The 17,156-nt window shown below is 43.2% G+C and overlaps 2 protein-coding genes across 3 annotated transcripts in view; one reads left to right on the plus strand and one right to left on the minus strand.

Moving 5' to 3' along the window:
• Positions 1 to 1,603: 1,603 nt before the first annotated feature.
• Positions 1,604 to 3,373, minus strand: AIMP1 (aaRS-interacting multifunctional protein 1). Its single transcript, XM_077647770.1, has 2 exons — positions 2,438 to 3,373; positions 1,604 to 2,058 (listed from the first exon to the last, which is right to left on the minus strand). Exons 1-2 carry the CDS (start codon positions 3,245 to 3,247, stop codon positions 1,936 to 1,938), a joined length of 933 nt encoding a protein of 310 aa, XP_077503896.1. The 5' UTR covers positions 3,248 to 3,373; the 3' UTR covers positions 1,604 to 1,935.
• Positions 3,374 to 3,492: 119 nt separating this feature from the next.
• LysRS (Lysyl-tRNA synthetase) overlaps positions 3,493 to 17,156 on the plus strand; it is a 40,209-nt gene continuing 26,545 nt past the window's right edge. Inside the window, exons 1-4 of one of the 2 annotated variants that reach the window (XM_077647771.1) lie at positions 3,493 to 3,612; positions 10,162 to 10,295; positions 13,082 to 13,232; positions 14,559 to 14,818. In XM_077647771.1, the coding sequence (XP_077503897.1) occupies positions 3,523 to 3,612; positions 10,162 to 10,295; positions 13,082 to 13,232; positions 14,559 to 14,818 (635 nt within the window). In that variant the 5' untranslated portion in view covers positions 3,493 to 3,522. The remainder of the gene's footprint in view (positions 3,613 to 10,161; positions 10,296 to 13,081; positions 13,233 to 14,558; positions 14,819 to 17,156) is intronic. The other variant, XM_077647772.1, reaches the window with a different exon arrangement.

The following is a 17,156-nucleotide window of genomic DNA, read 5'->3' on the forward strand; positions in this document are numbered from 1 at the left end:
CATTAGATTTTGTATTATGCTGCATTCAAATAATTTCAGAAGGGCAGCTAAAAGGGAAGATGAAACGGTTTTCAAATTGCATGAAACACTGTGGTTGGGAAGAAGGGACTTTACTTTGAAAATCATGTGTGTAAATTTTTTCTCGATTCTGTTTGCAAAATGAGCCGCAATCGCTTGTTAAAAACCGGCTGCCGACACGCCCTCTTCACTTCCGGAAGCGCCTAATGGGGGGATGGCAGAAAGGGGGAACTGGCGGAAGTGATGCCATTCATGGGTAGTCTGCCAGCCGTCCTGCTTTGCTTGCTGTTTCTCGGCCCACGCTTTGGTGAACGACGGATCCATAATTTGCAAAACGCAGTTCTCAAGCCAGCTGAAGCAACGCGCTACGCAGCAACACAGTCGGTGCTGGCCGGAGATCCCCGTAAATGACGTCATGACAATCCCGGACGTTCGCTCGGTGCCCTGAGATCCTGGTGCCCGTTTTCTTCCAAAAAAACAGCTTTTTGCGTTTATTTCCGCCCTTTTCGAATGCGATATTCTTTTTCAGCGGACTAAAAACTATAAAATGCCGCATGGAACTCAATTTTTTCGAAAAGTGCTTCAGCTTCCCTTAAAGTAAGTGTGGCTTCAGCAACAGCAGGACAAATTTCTGCACAATCTCGTCCCTCTACAAGCTGATGCCCTGCATGTCTATTAATTATGGTTCCTGTTTCTCGTTCTCTTTGAAGCATCTGCAGGATTTTATCCAAAAGCAGCTTGTGCTAAGTGCCAATATATTGACCCTAGCCAAACCACACAATATTCAAGCAACAATACTCAAAGCACTAATCAGTTAGCAAGCAATAGTAGTGCATGAGTACAGAATTTGTGCAGCAGAATTTTTGTATCAAATCTAACACAGAGGAGTCATTAGCCAGAACATTTATACATGTGAGCAAAGTGAAATTTATGCAAGGGAGAAAGTGAAATTTATGCAAGGGGCTGCATCAATACAAGAGCCAGCACAACTCTTGTCATAAGCATTCCACACAAGTTGCAAGTCCGATACAACAGGCCATGAGAGTGAAGATGTGACATACATGTAGCCACGTAACTTTTTGCCTATTACTCTGTTCAAGCTTTTGCACAAGTTATGCTGCAAGTGCTGCAACAATTTGGTAATACACTGGCTTAGTCTTTCAAGTTGCTTGCTGCCGAGGGGGAAATTTTTAAACGAACTTCATACAATCAGTGGCATATAGCTCATTTTTAATCACATGCACTCATACTCAGCATATTCTTGAACAAAGAATCGCCCCGCAGAAGACAAAGCGTATGTACGGTCCTTTGTCTACATGCATTTTTCTTGTGAGCAATTTCAAAAGCATATTTCACCAATTAGCTCAACTGTTCATGACACTCTTCACCTGCAAACTGCACTTCGAGGTGGTGCAGCTAAGCTCGGCCAAATGCTTCCTTACAGAGCGATTTCTGTATGATTTTTTTTTTCTTTTGCCATATACACAGCGTCACCATCCTGAAAGTCAGCTGCATTTCAAGACAGCATTTTTCTGTGAAAAAAAGTGCACAGGCAATCATACTGTCTTGCCAGCATGTCACTAAATAGGCATATTAGGGGAATTTTATTCAAGACTCAAAATTACAAGTCTGGTTTTCAGTTGCAAATTCTCTGCATGAACTATTATAGTGCACAATGTGTCTCATATGCTCATAGATTAAGTACACTGCAATTTCTTCCGCACACATTACGTTAGTAGCACATAATTACTATGCAGTTTTGACACTGTTTGGGCAGTGTACGTCGCGAGACTATTTAGAGCTTAAAGTTGTCTGCCTGTCCGCCTTTGCCTTTCAACAGAGGAAGACGCTGCTATTTTGCATTCTGGATAAATGAGCAGCACCACACCGCAGCTCTTAGTTCCTGCAACCAGGACACTATTTGATTTGGGCATTGCACAGCGTCTCCGCTGTTATGTAGCCCTGACGGCCAGCAACAAGCCATGGCTGGCCCTTGTACGTCGCTCTTTTCTCATTGTCAGTCTTCAGGTCTGGGGCCACCTGCAGAGAACACAGTTGTCCATTTTAGATGACACAATGTGAGAAAATGCTTAGCAGTGGCTGGATGAAAGAAAAAAAACCTAAAATTGTAGAGCAAATTGTACCCTGCGATACATTTCCATACATTTGTGCACTAAGTAATGTGTGATTCGTTTGAACAACAACAAAGCAAAGATGAGTGCTTCAAAATCACCCTGAAGAATTTGTGACAGCTTTACTAACCATTAATGATGTAATCATACAATTAACAGTGCTTCAGCAAAATCGCTTTTTGGTTTGACAAAATCACGGCAGCCAGCCTGTTTTAATCGCTGCAAGCGACAAATGAAAGGGCGCAGTAACAAGCGTCACTCGTACAGAACACCAATCGGTGCAGTACCTGCTCGAAAATTTTCTTCTTGGGGTTCAGCTGTGCGTCTGGCTGGCCGGGATATCCGTCACAAATAACACGATCCCCTGGTAACGCATTTGGCGGTGGAGCCAGTATATCAACTTTCTCTGGAGTGCTCGCACACATCACCATGGCTTCTGACGTAACGCCGCGCATCTTGGCTGGCTTCAGGTTGCACATAAAAACAGCCATTCGGTTTTGCATCTTTTCTAGCGGCACAAACTTAACAAGGCCCGATACGACCGTGCGATGTTTCTCTTCGCCTACGTCCACCTGCTCGACGTACAGCGAGTCGGCGTCGGGGTGCTTCACTGCACTCACGATTCGCCCAACACGCAGGTCAAGTCGGCTCACATCCACCGGCTTTGAGTCATCGCCATCTTCCACCTTTTTCTTAGCGCCCGCCTTTTTTGCCGGAGGTTCCTTTGCATCTGCAGTGGGCCCAGCACGCTTTTTGAGCTGGTCGCCAGCTCCAGTGTCGCCAGGGTTGGACGGAACTCGCGCTGCTGGCCTACTGTCGGTCGGATGAGCAGGCTGCCGAGACGTAGTCGGCTGCGTGGAAAGCGCCACCGGCACAGCACCGTTGCGAGATTCGGCAGCTTCGAGGCGGTTTTTCCAGGCTTCAACCTCGCGGCGCAGCACCTCATTTTCGCTCCGTAAGCGTGCGCATTCCGCTTGAACATACTGCTCTGTTCTAGCAGCACGCAAGGATTGTAATTGGGCGGTAAGCATAGCAATCAATTCGTCTGCCTGCTTGGCCCTGCTCATAACCCGAGCTAAAGCGTTACCAACGACCATGTTAAAACACCTGAGGGATGAACGACTCACGAATAAAACGTGCAAACGCCTCAGTCTTCACAGGCGCCCCAGAATAGAAAGACCACGTTGCCGGGAGATTGCCCGGCGGCCAAACATGATGATAATGATGATGTCCTCAGGCTAGCCAGTCACAGCCAGCAGCAAAAGCAAATACTTTTTCATAATGATATTATTTTTGTATTATTTATTTTCGTTACATCATCTTACTGAGTTATACGATTTTAGCATGCAAATACAGCTCTCAGTGCAAGTTAATGTGCCTACGTTATGCCTTCCTGTGCATCGACATGGTCATTGGTCATCAGCCCAAAAATGGCAGACGCCGGCGAAAAGTTGAGCAAAAAGTGAGTGGTTTATTAGTGATTTTCAAGTTCTTGTTTGGCTAATAGACAACTCTTCAGTTATACTTGCATCAAATGATAGTTTCTGATTCTTGCTGTTTGTGAATAATGGTAATCAGACGGCTGTGTGCACCTTTAACGGTGATACGTGTCCACGTGCATGCTCTGATCGCCACGCTCTGTCTTGCCCCTGTAGAAGTGCTGATGTTGCCGCTCCTTTAGGTAGTTTTATCCCGTGACTTCATTTACCATTCTCTGCATTGTTTGAAGGGCTTCTTTAGGTTTTTCACTCTTGCCTTACCACGTGCTGTTTTGTCTGGAAATGGTTGGTGTCTTGTTTTCTTTTGCCTGTGTGTGCGGGCTATAATTCTTCACGCGCGACTTCAAACATCTTGGCGGAGCGCACGGGAGAGCAACGGTATTTCGGCTGTTGATCCTTGCTTGTAATAGTCTGGCGGTTGTTGGTTAGCAGTCCTCTTTCTACTCAAAGGGATGCGCCAAAATTTATACTGACTGTTCGCTTTGTCTACTTGGAGGGCTTGTTCTGATGCAAGGCATATTCCACTGTTGCAAGTGCACACTTCGCTTTTCGCCGTGTGATGCTGAGAAGTGTAGATGAGAACCATGTGGCCTGCTAATTAGACAGCTCTCATTTTTTACTGAGCAATACAATTTTAAAAAGTATAGATTAGCTACGAGGTCGAGTTCGCCCGTCGTAACGTGACATCGGCCTATCAAAATCTTACCTTCCAGCTGTTTGAACGCGAAAGAAATTGTTGGACAGGGAAACACGCTGCCGTTGATTGCAGCGGTCACCTAGTGGTTTTAGCAACCGCCTCGTATGCGGGAGGTACGCAGTGCCATGTCTGCACCGGTTGCCAATGTGAAGATGTAAAATTTCCGGAAATTTTGAATGTTGGAAAAAACCAAGGAAGAATCCCGGAAGTATTTTAAACACTGGAGAGATAGAACAAGAATATGCAAGTTATTTATATCCAAGTATGCCCGAAGTTTGACACCGAAAAGACTTGTGGATTGTTGCTCTGGTGCCTTGGCTTCCCTAAGACTGCCACTCGCTGGTGTGTGGTATCGATGGCGGATGCTTTTTTGTGGACTCACAGCCATGGTGAGCCGAAGAAGACGCATGTGGAGCAGCACTGAAACGTGAGAGAAGTGGCTACTTAGGGGTCATCAGTTCAGTCTACAGGACGGTGTTTCAAGGATCCCGTGCACTTACTGCCACTCCAGAGGGTAGTGTAGTGAAGTTGTGAGATCCAGGGAGTATGCTGTCAAATGTTGACTGCACCTAGTAAAAGAAGGAAGCTGACAGACACAGACAAGCCGATCAGTGCACCTTTTAGAAAGCTCTGTTGAGCCACTTGCACCAGAGTGCCAGAAGACTCTTGATGAGGCGCGGAAGCTTTGTTGCTATAACCAGTACTGGCTTGAAACCTTCGAGCTTCGAAGGCTCACATTCGAGCTGCTGTCAATTGCACTCGTTAAGCGGGTGACTCTCAGCAGACACGGGGATGGGGCAAGCTGCAGAAAAATTGTTAAAGATTATAAAAAGTTCTCAAGTGGCGTCTGCACAAGTTGCAGGGCAGGAGAGTATTCTGATCTAATTGCACTTTTTATCTCATCGCCATGCTTGGCATTTAGCAGCAGACTTTTTTTCAGAAATGAGAAATAAAGTGCTGTAATGGTATCGAGACAAAAAAGGCTTACAAGCGCTCTTTTTTTTTTCTTGAGGAAGCTCATTTTTAGGCATAGATATGCGGTAGCGAGGAAGTAGCAGCTTATTAAAAAAATCCAGTTTTCAGATTTTCACCACATGTAGCCGCATTCTAATGTAGTACAGTACTGCACAACATATGTCATTTTGTCGTTCCTTACCAACTGAAAGGTAAGCATGGTGGAATGGCTCTGCCGTTAATTATTTTAGAACTGAAAAATAATACTGAATCAAGTGCACTTTTAGCTTTTTTTTATAAATCGTTGATAGGCAGTGCCTGGATGTCAGTAGTATTTATCTAGTGTCTATTTTAACAGGGAAGCATGGCCCCTAATTTCTCTAGTTGGGGCCATGCTTCTGTGTAAGAATGGCTATTATGCTTGTTTTCTTGCCTCTGCAATTTTGTGTATCAGATGCCGGCTTTTGTTGCACAAGAACTTGAAGCATTGGCTTTGTGTGCAAGTTCTCCAGATGACGTTAGATCAGCCATTGTCTTCGGCATGCAGTGTTCAAGAATCTTCTTGTAGACAGTGCAAAAAAAGACACAAGGACAACGCAGAACAACACTGAACTAGCGCTATCTTTCAGCTTTGTTTCAGAGGAAGTCACCTTGGGGATCATATAAATACTGAGCAGCTACAGTCAGTTGGTGAGCATGCGCATTGAATCACAGGGCACAGACAAGATGTAGACATATGGAAAAGCAAAAATGGGTGCTTGGGAAACAAAAGCTGAAAAAAAAAAAGGAAAGGGGAAAGATCAGAAAAGATTAAAAAACGAGTCACTGTTGCATTGCAGTGTTAAAAGATGTCCAGGAAAAGATGAAGCTAGAGCATCTAATGACCAGCAGTTAACGTAGCTGTAAGAAAAGTAAAAGTGCAAAATAAATTAAAAATCAAAACATAAAAATGAACATGCTAAGACTGAAATGGGAGTGCAGAAGGCTTCCACACAAAACAAATCTGTGGTTTAATTAGACTGAAATTGGCAAAGGGAATGGATTTGAAATTGCAATGCATGTAAATAACAAGGAGTCTAAAGGGAACAAAAACACGGCAAAGGTTGAAAAACCTAAATCTGAGAGTGCGGAAAGGGATTATAAAACTATTTAAAAATTCAGACACAACAGAATTGGATGACATTAGGGAAGCAAAACCAGCAACAGCACTAAAGCAGTGGAGACACCAAATTTTTGAATTCATGTTTTTCTTTCTTTGGAGTGATGCACTGGATAATGATTTACGTGAGTCACGACAGAATTATTCAGAATTAAATTTTTTTCTTGTTGTTGTGGTTCCAAAAGCCTAACGGCGGCTGTGATGTACAAGACACGTTCAGGTCACCTGAGGCATGCAAAAAACTGCGTTATCATCATTGCTTGTAAATTTTGTAGCGATAGCTACATTACGCTAACATTTCGAGCCTTCAGCGTGGCGGCGCCGTGGCTGGTCATGTGGTGCGGAGCACCTGAGTGAATCCACGTCCAGGGACAAAGATGAAGAAGACACGCCCAGCAAAACAGAACGGCGAAAGACTGACTTTGCAATTTGACTGAACGAGTTCCACTCGGCCAGCTGTAGCTATCGCGTCACTCCAGGTTTAGCCAGGGCTAAACCACAGCCATTTTTTATTTGTCATTCCAACTCTTGAGCGGGCTTGCATAAGCGTTGATGTGAATTAAAACAAGAAAGCAGTGATTATACTGGAGTTTTTGCATGTCTCATGGGATCTAAACCTGTCTTGGACATCACAACCATCATTTGGCTGTTGAAACCCACACCGAAACAGCATGAGAGAAAAAGTTGAATTACAAATTATATGCCGCTTGTTGGCGCAGTCCACCTGGCTTTCTATGTTTTCTAAAGTGCTGCACATGTACTCTGAAGGCTGTGAAAGTGACAGTTATACACAAGGGAGTAAATGGGAACATCTTAAGTAATTGTCGTCTAATCTCTCTACTTCCAGTTTTTTCCAAAGGGCTCGAGCACGTAATTAATATCCGAGTGGATAGTATCTCTCACGAATGTAATTTAATAACTGATAATCAGCATGGTTTTAGACAAAATTGTTCTACAAAAACTGCCTTACTAGTACAAAAAGGCATTTTACTCAGTAACTCAAAAAAAAAAAAACAATGACGCTTGGGATATACCTAGATGACAGCAAAGTTTTCGATCGAGTTAGCCACGACCTATTGCTAAGAAAACTAGAAAGCTGTGGAATCCAAGAACTTTTGCTCCAGCTCCTCAAATCGTACCATCATTCATGAGTGCAGTTTGTAGCAATTAACGGGCATAAATCAAACCCTTTACTGAATAAAACTGGAGTTCCACAAAGCAGTATCCTTTGCCCCATGCTGTTTTTGTACCATGTAGATGATATTGTGCAAGGAACCCAGAGTTGTCAGTTTGTAATCTACGCCGATGACTGTACTGTGTATATTTTCCTGAGGCTTATCAAGTATGCTTTGTGAAGCAAGTTTCATTTGCTGTGCACCCCAAGAATAGTTGCAAAGAAACAGTCTGATAATCAGCAAAGCAAAAACAAAATGTGTTCTTTTCCGAGCTTGAGGGACTTGCATCACAGTGACAAACACTGTTAGATGAGGGCCATTTAATATGTCCTCTGATAAAAATGAGAAAACGCTTGGAGTGACCTTTTCTGATGACATGACTTGGAATGAACATGTCAAGATTCTTTGCACAAAAGTACAAAAGGCTACAGGTACTTTAAATATGTGTTGTCACTCATTTACAACTGGCACAAAAGGACTTCTTTATAATTCTTTAATCCATTCGAAGGTTGATTATTGCTTACTGATATAGGGAAGCATGACCTCAAAGAATCTACATAGCTTAGTTCGATTACAAAAAGAAAGCAATGCGAGCAATTGAAAGTGTTTCCTACTTGGAACACTCCACAGTGGTTTTCCTCAAAAAACAAAGTATTAAAAGCTACTGATATATATAGCCACAAGTTAATTAGATGCTACAAGCATGCAGTCCCGGGAAAACTTCACACATTCTTAAATCACGCGAACTTAGCGCATGCAACATTTACCACTATCGTCATCAGGACCATGGCTCATTCCTTTTTCACATACTGTCGTGATCAAAAGTTTATGGGACGCGAGTGTGCGGGAAAATATTTATTTTTGCACACTCAGATAATCCACTCATCTGAAAATGTGTCAAGGTATGAGGGGACTATGAGGGGACGTGTTGCTCTATCCGCTGGTAACAATGCCAAGCGACTACTTAGTGAGGTAGAGCTACAATATACTTTTTTCCGAGGGCATGCGTCTCGTAATATTTTGATAGCGATAGTACATACTACGGTCAACAAATAATCACGCACACATTACCAGGCGCTCTTAACCGCTTTCACTCAGAAGCTGTGGATGTGGTAACGCTTAAAAACAGCCGTATTTTAGAGCTATTCTTGTTTCATACTTAAAAGTTTAGTATACCAGTGTATCTAATCAATGCGAATAAGGTTTAATTTTATTTATGAGTGTTTTCATTTTAGATATGCATTTTGAAATAGCAGATATGTTTACATACATATGTGAAATTTATAATATATTAACAGCGACAAATATGTATTGCGTGAATGAGTGTTTTTCACATGTAATTTATGCCATATCGATTCTCAGGGAACAGATTCATTTAACTTATTGTCGTGTAATTTGTTACTGTTACTTATTTGTCTGATAACCCGAAATATGCAAGCTGTTACTGTGGTCCCTGGGGGGATCGAGCGACGCCTAGCTGTATTCAAACAGCTTTTTCTCCGCCTTCCCTTTTTACCTCTGCCGCTGCGGTGGCTCAATGGTTGTGGCGCTCGGCTGCTGACCCAAAAGACGCGGGTTCAATCCCGGCCACAGTGGTCGAATCTCGATGGAGGCGAAATTCTAGAGGCGCATGTACTGTGCGATGTCGGTGAACCTTAAAGAACCCCGGGTGGTCGAAATTTCTGGAGCCCTTCACTATGGTGTCCCTCATAGCCTGAGTCACTTTGGGACATTAAACCCCATAAACCAACCTTTTCACCTCTTGTGTGAAATAAAAAAAAAAAAGATCAGATTCTGTTCTGATCATTCTGAAGAGAGAAAACACAACTTAAATTTGGCATCTCTACTCCTTAACAATACCTACAGATAACCATCCAGAAATTCAAACTTGCTGTTGTGTAAATTGATGGAAGATGTGCTCACGCACTTCTGCCCAGCCTTTCTAATAAAATATGCCTCAGTGACTTCGTGCTCTGTTTAACGTTTATCCGCTTTAGTGGATTTTGTGCTCTATATTCAGGTAGCATCTTTTCTTTCACTTTGTCTCACATGCTTTGCAATGGTCAGCAAGGTTGCTTCCTGATTTCTGCATGAATCGTCGATGCCCCCTGCCCCTATCGTTGAAGCAACGTACTGTCTGCCCATAGTAGTGAAGACCGCAGCTGATATGAATCCTGTAAACTATTTTTACCTTGCATTCAGTGAACTGTGTTTCATGTTTGTTTATGCAATCTGCTTGGTTTTGTTTGTGCACGCTGTCAAAAAGGACAATAAACGCTAACATGCTCAGAAAGAGGCAGAGAATCAATTTTTACTGAAAACAATTATTCAACAACGTTGTCCTCAATGTCCTTTCAAAGTTACTGCAGGGAACACCATGTGCTCATATTTGTGACCTTGGCTCTTCTTAATGTGTACATGATCAGTCTTCTGTTTTCACTTATTTAAGTTAGGCTCAAGCATTCATTCCTGTGCTGTAGAGGGGTAGTTGTAGCCAGCCGTTCATTCTGTTCTGGCATGCCTCCAGGTGACGATGATGGCCTTGAGAACTCTTTGCCAGACACTGCGACGGCACAGTTCCTTGGTGCTGCCAGTGGTTCCTTCTGCTAGCACATGTCACATATGTAAACCAAGGACATTGGTGGCTTCTGCTCGTGCGAGGTTGGTCACTGCGTTAACATTTTTTTGAGGGCACTAGAAGATGCCAAAAAGGAAAGTGCTAATTGTGCACTTAAGTGTTCACACTAGAAAGCAGGAAGCAAGGTGTTGTCAGCATTCATTCATCCTATCAGAAACTTCACTCATTTCATCTTATTTCAGATTTTGTTTTGTTCTTTCAGTTTTTATTTGTGGTAACTATTTGTCCTTGTTTATTATAATGGCACAGTCTGGAAAAGAAGGGGGTGTAAATTATAGCAACTTACTGGTGTGTTTACTTTGTGGCTTTGTAATCATTCCTCAGCCAAGGGAGTTCAGTGGTTCCTTCATGGCAAAGAAGTGAAAAAACTAAAGATCACTCCTATGAGGTAAAGTGCAGTGCCTTGGCTTATATGCTCTTGGTGCCAGTCTGTATGATGCACCGAGCACAAACTTGTTAGTTACCAGTAGAAAAGCTCTGTTTTCAGCTGATGGTGGGCATAATAAAAATTGAAGCTTGTTGAGTTACAACAAACATTTGTGAGTGGAATGTGTAAATGGGACTTCTGGATTTTATTGTATGATATAACTGAAAAACTAAGTGGCAGATGCCCCGCAGAGGAGGCCCTCCAACCAGTGGCATCAACTTATTGTCATGACATCACACCTTGCACCTTCCAGCCACCTGTGATGCCATGCCAGCAGGTGCAAGGCTGCTGACAGTAGATCGACGAATTGGTTGGAGGGCCTCCCTTGAGAGGCATGCTGCTTTGCTTGAGTTCAGTTGGCTCTAGCGCACTTGATAAAGGCAAGGAGTATGGTAGTTTTTGCATGATGGAGGTTAAATACTGGCTTGTAATTGTTGGTTTATTTTTCAAGTGTGTTTTATTAGAGAAGGACTCTGAATGTTGAGGCTTTTGTTTTATCATTTTCGAATTCTTTATGTGTTTGTCTTTTTATTGCTAGCTCAATACATATCAGAATGAGGTTTGGAGGCCGTGCTTATTACAGTGCTGTTTGTTGCTTCTTATATCACTTATTCTTGGAGGCTATTTATGTAGTAGAACAGAATGGGCCAAGTGCAATTAATTTTATGTGCTACTGTGGCTTATTAGCACAACATGTTATTTCATTGTTTGCAGGTACCTTTCCATAGAAAAAAAAACCAAAAACATGAGTAGTGTGCATGTTACTAGAACAATGCTTATTGTCGTGAACAGTAGCAAGACTGTGTTTCTATTAGTGTACCCTTGTGATGGTTTTAAAGTCGCTAGTCCTTGTGGCATTTGCATTTTTCTGAGTGATTCAGTTTTAGTCTCCTAATTTTTTTACGCTACTGTTAGAGCCCTCACTTTTTGCAGTGGAAAGTTTCAGATTCTACAAGGTCATGTTTAAAGGGGCTTTTAAACACCTTCTGAGAGGAGCACATAAACACGCTCAATCACTGCATTGTGTTATCATGAACACCTGAGCCAAATAATACTCTTCTACACGTAGCAGAGAACCTACAATCACACGTTGGCGAGCCCTTTCTGGCTACCTTTTATGCTTGCACCCTCCTCCGTCTCATGCTCCTGCATATGCCGGTTGAGGGGCGGCTATTGGTTAGATTCTTTCAGACGTCGGGCAGCTACCATGGCTGTGGCCAGTCTGTTGCGTCACTCCGGCGGGTCAGGAAGCTCCGCCCTCGGGGGAATTCCCGCACGTCGGTGATGGAGCCGGCGCAGGAGCGCCGACCTTTCAACATGCGGAAAGTAACGAGGGGAGAGGGGAAGGCGCGCGGATGCTGAAATTCAAATTTTGACCACAGACAACTCAGCTTCTACAGAACGCATAAAAAAAAATTATTCCTTGAGGATATTCGTGAAGCAGCATCCTTTAACATCCCAGGCATACTGCAACTTTATTAGCAGCCCCTTTCAGAGCCCCTTTAAAAGAGCTGTCATAATTTTGTGGGAAACCTAACACATAAAATACAAATGTAAGTTTATTTCTGGAACTTGTCTTTCCTGCTGCAGATCTGCACTTCCATTAATATTCAAGGTGACTGTTATAATTCAGCATCAGGTAGTACTTGGTATTCCCTTCACTTGAAGATTGGTTCTTGTTTGACACAATACCCCCATAGTGATGGAATGATATCTCTGATGAAAAGATGGTGCACCATTCCACACCTGCTCTGCTTTGGTGACTGCACCGACAAGCAGGAGGCAACCCCGCAAGTTTGGCATTCTGCTGGCACTCTGTCCGGAGGGTCAGGTATTGCAACAAGAGGAAGCCACCGGAATGGGCACTGGGTGTTACTTGAAATTAAAGACGTTTTTGCCACTTCAGTTCATATTTGTTATGAACGGCTACAGAATGTCCAACACAGCTGCCGCACTTGATTCGCTCGCTTGTTCGAGCGAATGGAGGGAGCAGATGTGTCAAGGCATCGGTAGAAATTGTAACTTTTACAAGAATTAAAATGATTAATCAGATTCCTATTGTTTTGTCTGTCCTGTTATTAGCCACACAGAAAACTGCAGTTATTTTTGCGCATTTCCTTGAAAAAATGCATAATTCGACAATTTTTCACACAATCATGTATAGCTAGAGCCCTAGTTACAGTAGAATGTCTAGTCACCTATTGCTGAGCTTAGCGCAGTGGCTCTCACCTAGTGGTTTTTGGCAGCATCCTTCAGGAGCAAGTGGTCTGCAGGCATGCAGAGCACATATTTTACACACGTTTTATCTGATTTTTGTATGACTTTTTGCTTTCTTGCTTGATGCCTGATGGTTAATACATGATAACCTTTTTTTCTGTGCAGTGAGCAGAAACGTAGGCAAAAGGCAGAGCAGAAAGCCAAGGAGAAAGCTGAGAGGGCTGAGGCCTTGAAGGCTGCTGCTGCTGCTGCTGCTCCAACTTCCAACAATGCTGCACCGGCCGACGCCAAAGATGAGGAAACCATGGATCCGAACGTGAGTGGTTGAAGCTGTGTACTGGAGGTTTGGACTCATCAAAATTAGCTGAGCCAGTTTCCTCGAAACTTGCAAAGTATGGAACATGTGTAATGTGCAGCAGTATCTAACACCTTTCTTTTAAATATTCAAAATTGAATGTCACCTCCATACCAAAACCACCAGTCTCCTTTGCCTCTCCTCGCATCTGAGTGTTCACCGTTGTTTTGTAATGACTCATGTAAAGCTTCATACAGGCACTGCTGGATGCCATGCTCTTAGAAATGCAAGGTATAGTGCTCACGCCATTAAAAACTTAATCAGCTCAAGTTCTGCACTCTCCATTTTTTGCTGATATAATCCATAGGGTGCAAGTAAAGTTGCAAACACTTTCTACTTTCCCAATATTTTTTCACCTTTCCTTTTTAATTGTATTTTTCTGCAGAAGAAATCTTTGACTTATTTTCGTCATTGTGTTGGTGCTGTCTGCATTTTTATATATGTAGCACACACTTCTCAGAGAGCTTGAAGCGAGGCAGCGTGATTTAGTGTTATTTGTATTCCTTTCTATTTGATTCATTTACCCTATATACTCGTGTAAGGGCCGCACCCCCAACTGGGCAGCCGGTAAAGGAAAAAAAAATGTCAGCCAAAAGAATTGCTTCATGTGTGTGTAACTTTGCCCACGGGGTAGGATACACTGGGAGCTGGTAGACGATAACTGCCTGCGATGCTTGGTACAACCACGCTCGCATCATCTTGTGTGCCAAACTCCGCCTTGAACCGTGAACATGCAGTGCCTCAGTACTGCTAACTCATCTTGTGCGCTCGGCGTTCACACCAAAAAGGACAAAGACATTATGCTGCACGAAAAACTAGAATGGGGAGTATCCACGCTAGCAGCACATTTTCTTGCAGCGACGAAAAAAAAAAGAAAGATAAAATGACGATTTCTGTCCTTTGAAAGCAGCGTTACATGCCAAGTGCTATGCATCTTTTTTACATGAGCATGGAGATGTGGTGAAACACTTCCAGTTATAAGTTAAATAATGGTATCCTTTTGAGTTGTAAGTACCTGCTGTTGCTTTCTTGCTTCTTTTTTCTTGCCTTTCTTTTTATGAAAGACTTTGGTTGATGTACTGTACTTATACTGACAGAACTGTACACCTGCAAGGGAAACATGTGCATGTTCTTACAGGTGAGGACAGCAGTTAAAAAAAAATTTATTCTCAGGCTGCATTTTCACGTGATGAGCCTTTTACTTGTCTTAGTGCTCAAAGAAAGCTGAAAAGGCCGGACTTATACATTACTTTAATTTCTTCCTTCTGATTTCTATCACTCGCACAGGAATTCTTCCGAATCCGGTCAGCCATGGTGGCACAGCTGCGCGAGGCTGGCGAGGACCCTTACCCGCACAAGTTTGATGTGTCCATCTCGCTCGTTGAGTTTGTCGAGCGCTACAGTGACCTGCAGGCAGGTCAGGTGCTGACAGATGAGCGGCTGTCAGTGGCAGGTCGGGTGCATGCCAAGCGTCAGTCTGGTGCCAAGCTCATCTTCTATGACCTGCGCGGCGAGGGCACCAAGATTCAGGTCATGGCCAATGCCTCGTAAGCCCTTTCTTAGTTTCTTTGGTGCCCCTTACCAATTGCTGTGCTCATGCTTTCTTATAATTTTCCCAAGGTTGCAGCTTCCATTTGCTTGGTGCTTTTGTGCGTGTGGTGTTTTCCTCCTTAGAATACCACGGGTTTCATTCTTGGCTGTGGTGGCTGCATTTTTGTGGAGGCTAAATGCAAAAGTGCATGTGTGTTGAGATTTGTATGCAATTTGAAGAACTTCAGGTGATTAAAGCTAATCCAATATCCTCTACTACGGCATGCATATTAAGGCGAAAGCCTTACTTGCCTCATGAGTCCGTCGGAAGTGTCCGTTCGCATGAAGTGTCCACCTTACCTGTCAATAAAGTGACATCAAAACTAGAATAAATAAAAATAAAACAAAAGCAAAAAATAAAAAATGATTGACAATAATAAAATTAAAAAGAAAATACAAAATGTGTGTGTGTGTGTGTGTGTGTGTGTGCGCGCGTGCGTGTGTGTGTGTGTGTGCGCGTGCGTGTGTGTGTGTGCGCGTGCGTGCGTGTGTGTGTGTGTGTGTGTGAAGTATAGGAAGATAAACGTATTTGGCTGCTAGAGGTAAAATGCAAAGTTGAGAAATGCTTCATTTATGCAGAGATTTATTTTGAGTCAACATTTCGGACAGAGTCTGTCCTTTCTCAAGCAAAGGACAGGCTCTGTCCGAAACGTCGACTCAAATCTCAATTAAGCATTTCTCAACTTTGCACACACGCACACACACTCACACACACACACAGGGTGTGCCATCTAACTTGGACCAAGTATTTTAAAAAACCTAAGCGTTCTTCAGAACTGATATCGCATGGATGTTGTTTATCTTAAGTTACAGTACCATTTTTTTGCTCGTCCTAATTGAATAATTAGTCGAAACAAATTAACTTTTTAAATATAGAAATGTTCAGGCATCAATAGGAGAGTTCTGGAGCTCCACAAATATTGTCCAACCCAGGCACTTCCAACGAGATAGACCTAGCGCGGCCGTGTTTATTCGGGAAAAGCGAAAGCCCACGGAGTTTTAAAAATACCACGTGACAGCGTGCTCTGTGCACCCAAATGCGCCGCAATTACAGCACTCTCATCTGTGCTTTGTAAAAAACATCGCTCGCTTTGAGCCTTTCGTGCTCCACATGACAGAGCTTCGCGTTGTGCTTGGTTACAAGATAAGCGCCGGTGGGTTCAGGCGGCAGTTGAAAGAAACCAATAAAGGAAAAAAAGTTGAAAGAAAGCGCAACTCCCGTTTCTGCGGCGTAATTGTGCTCTCACGCTAGCAGATTGCAGAATGCGTCGGCAGCTGCTGCCGGTAATGTCAGAGCCGAGCAAAGATAGAAGCCCTTTCTCCTAGGCAAAGAGAAGGCGCGGCGCTGGCTGTGTTTTTTACAAATCGCAGATGAGAGCGCTGTAATCACGGCGCATTCAGGTGCACAAAGCGCGCTGTCACTTGGTATTTTTAAAACTCCGCGGGCTTTCGTTTTTCCCGAATAAAAATGACCACGCCAGGTCTATCTTGTTGGAAGGGCCTGGTTTGGACAATATTCCTACAACTTTCCTATTGACACTTGAACGTTTCAAGCTATATTTAAAAAGTTAATGTATCTCAACTAATTATTCAAGTAAGACGAGCAAAAAAATTGTACTGAAACTTTAGATAATCCCTTACACCATCCACACGATTTCAGTTCTACAGAACCCTTAGGTTCTTTCAATATCTTGGTCCAAGTTAGCTGGGGCACCCTGTGTGTGTGTGCGTGTGCGCATGCATGCGTGCGCATACATACATACAGGGTGTCCCAGCTAACTTGGACCAAGATTTTAAAGAAACCTAAGCGTTTTTCAGAACAGAAATCTCGTGGATGTTGTTAGGTTTTAGCTAACGTTGCAGTACCATTTTTTTGCTTGTCCTACTTAAATAATTATCGAGACAAGTTAATTAACTTTTCAAACATAGCTTGAAACGTTCAGGCCTCAATAGGAAATTTGTGAAGTTCCATTAATATTTTCCAACCCAGGCACTTCCAACGAGATAGACTTAGCGTGAATGTTTTATTTCAGAAAAAACAAAAGTCCGCAGAGTTTAAAAAATACCACGTGACAACGTGTTCTGTGCACCTGAATGCGCCGCGACTGCAGTGCTCTCTTCCATGCTTTCTAAAAAACATTGCTCGCTTTGTGCCATTCGTGCTGCTCACAACAGAGCTTAGCGTTGTGCTTGGTTCCAAGATAAGCACCAGTGGGTTCGGGCGGCAGTTTAAAGAAAGCTGGCTCCCGTTTCTGCGGCGATAATTGCGCTCTCACGCTGGCAGATTGCAGAATG

The sequence above is a fragment of the Amblyomma americanum genome, chromosome 1, assembly GCF_052857255.1.
Source record: "Amblyomma americanum isolate KBUSLIRL-KWMA chromosome 1, ASM5285725v1, whole genome shotgun sequence".
In the NCBI taxonomy this organism is placed as follows: Eukaryota; Metazoa; Arthropoda; class Arachnida; order Ixodida; family Ixodidae; genus Amblyomma; species Amblyomma americanum.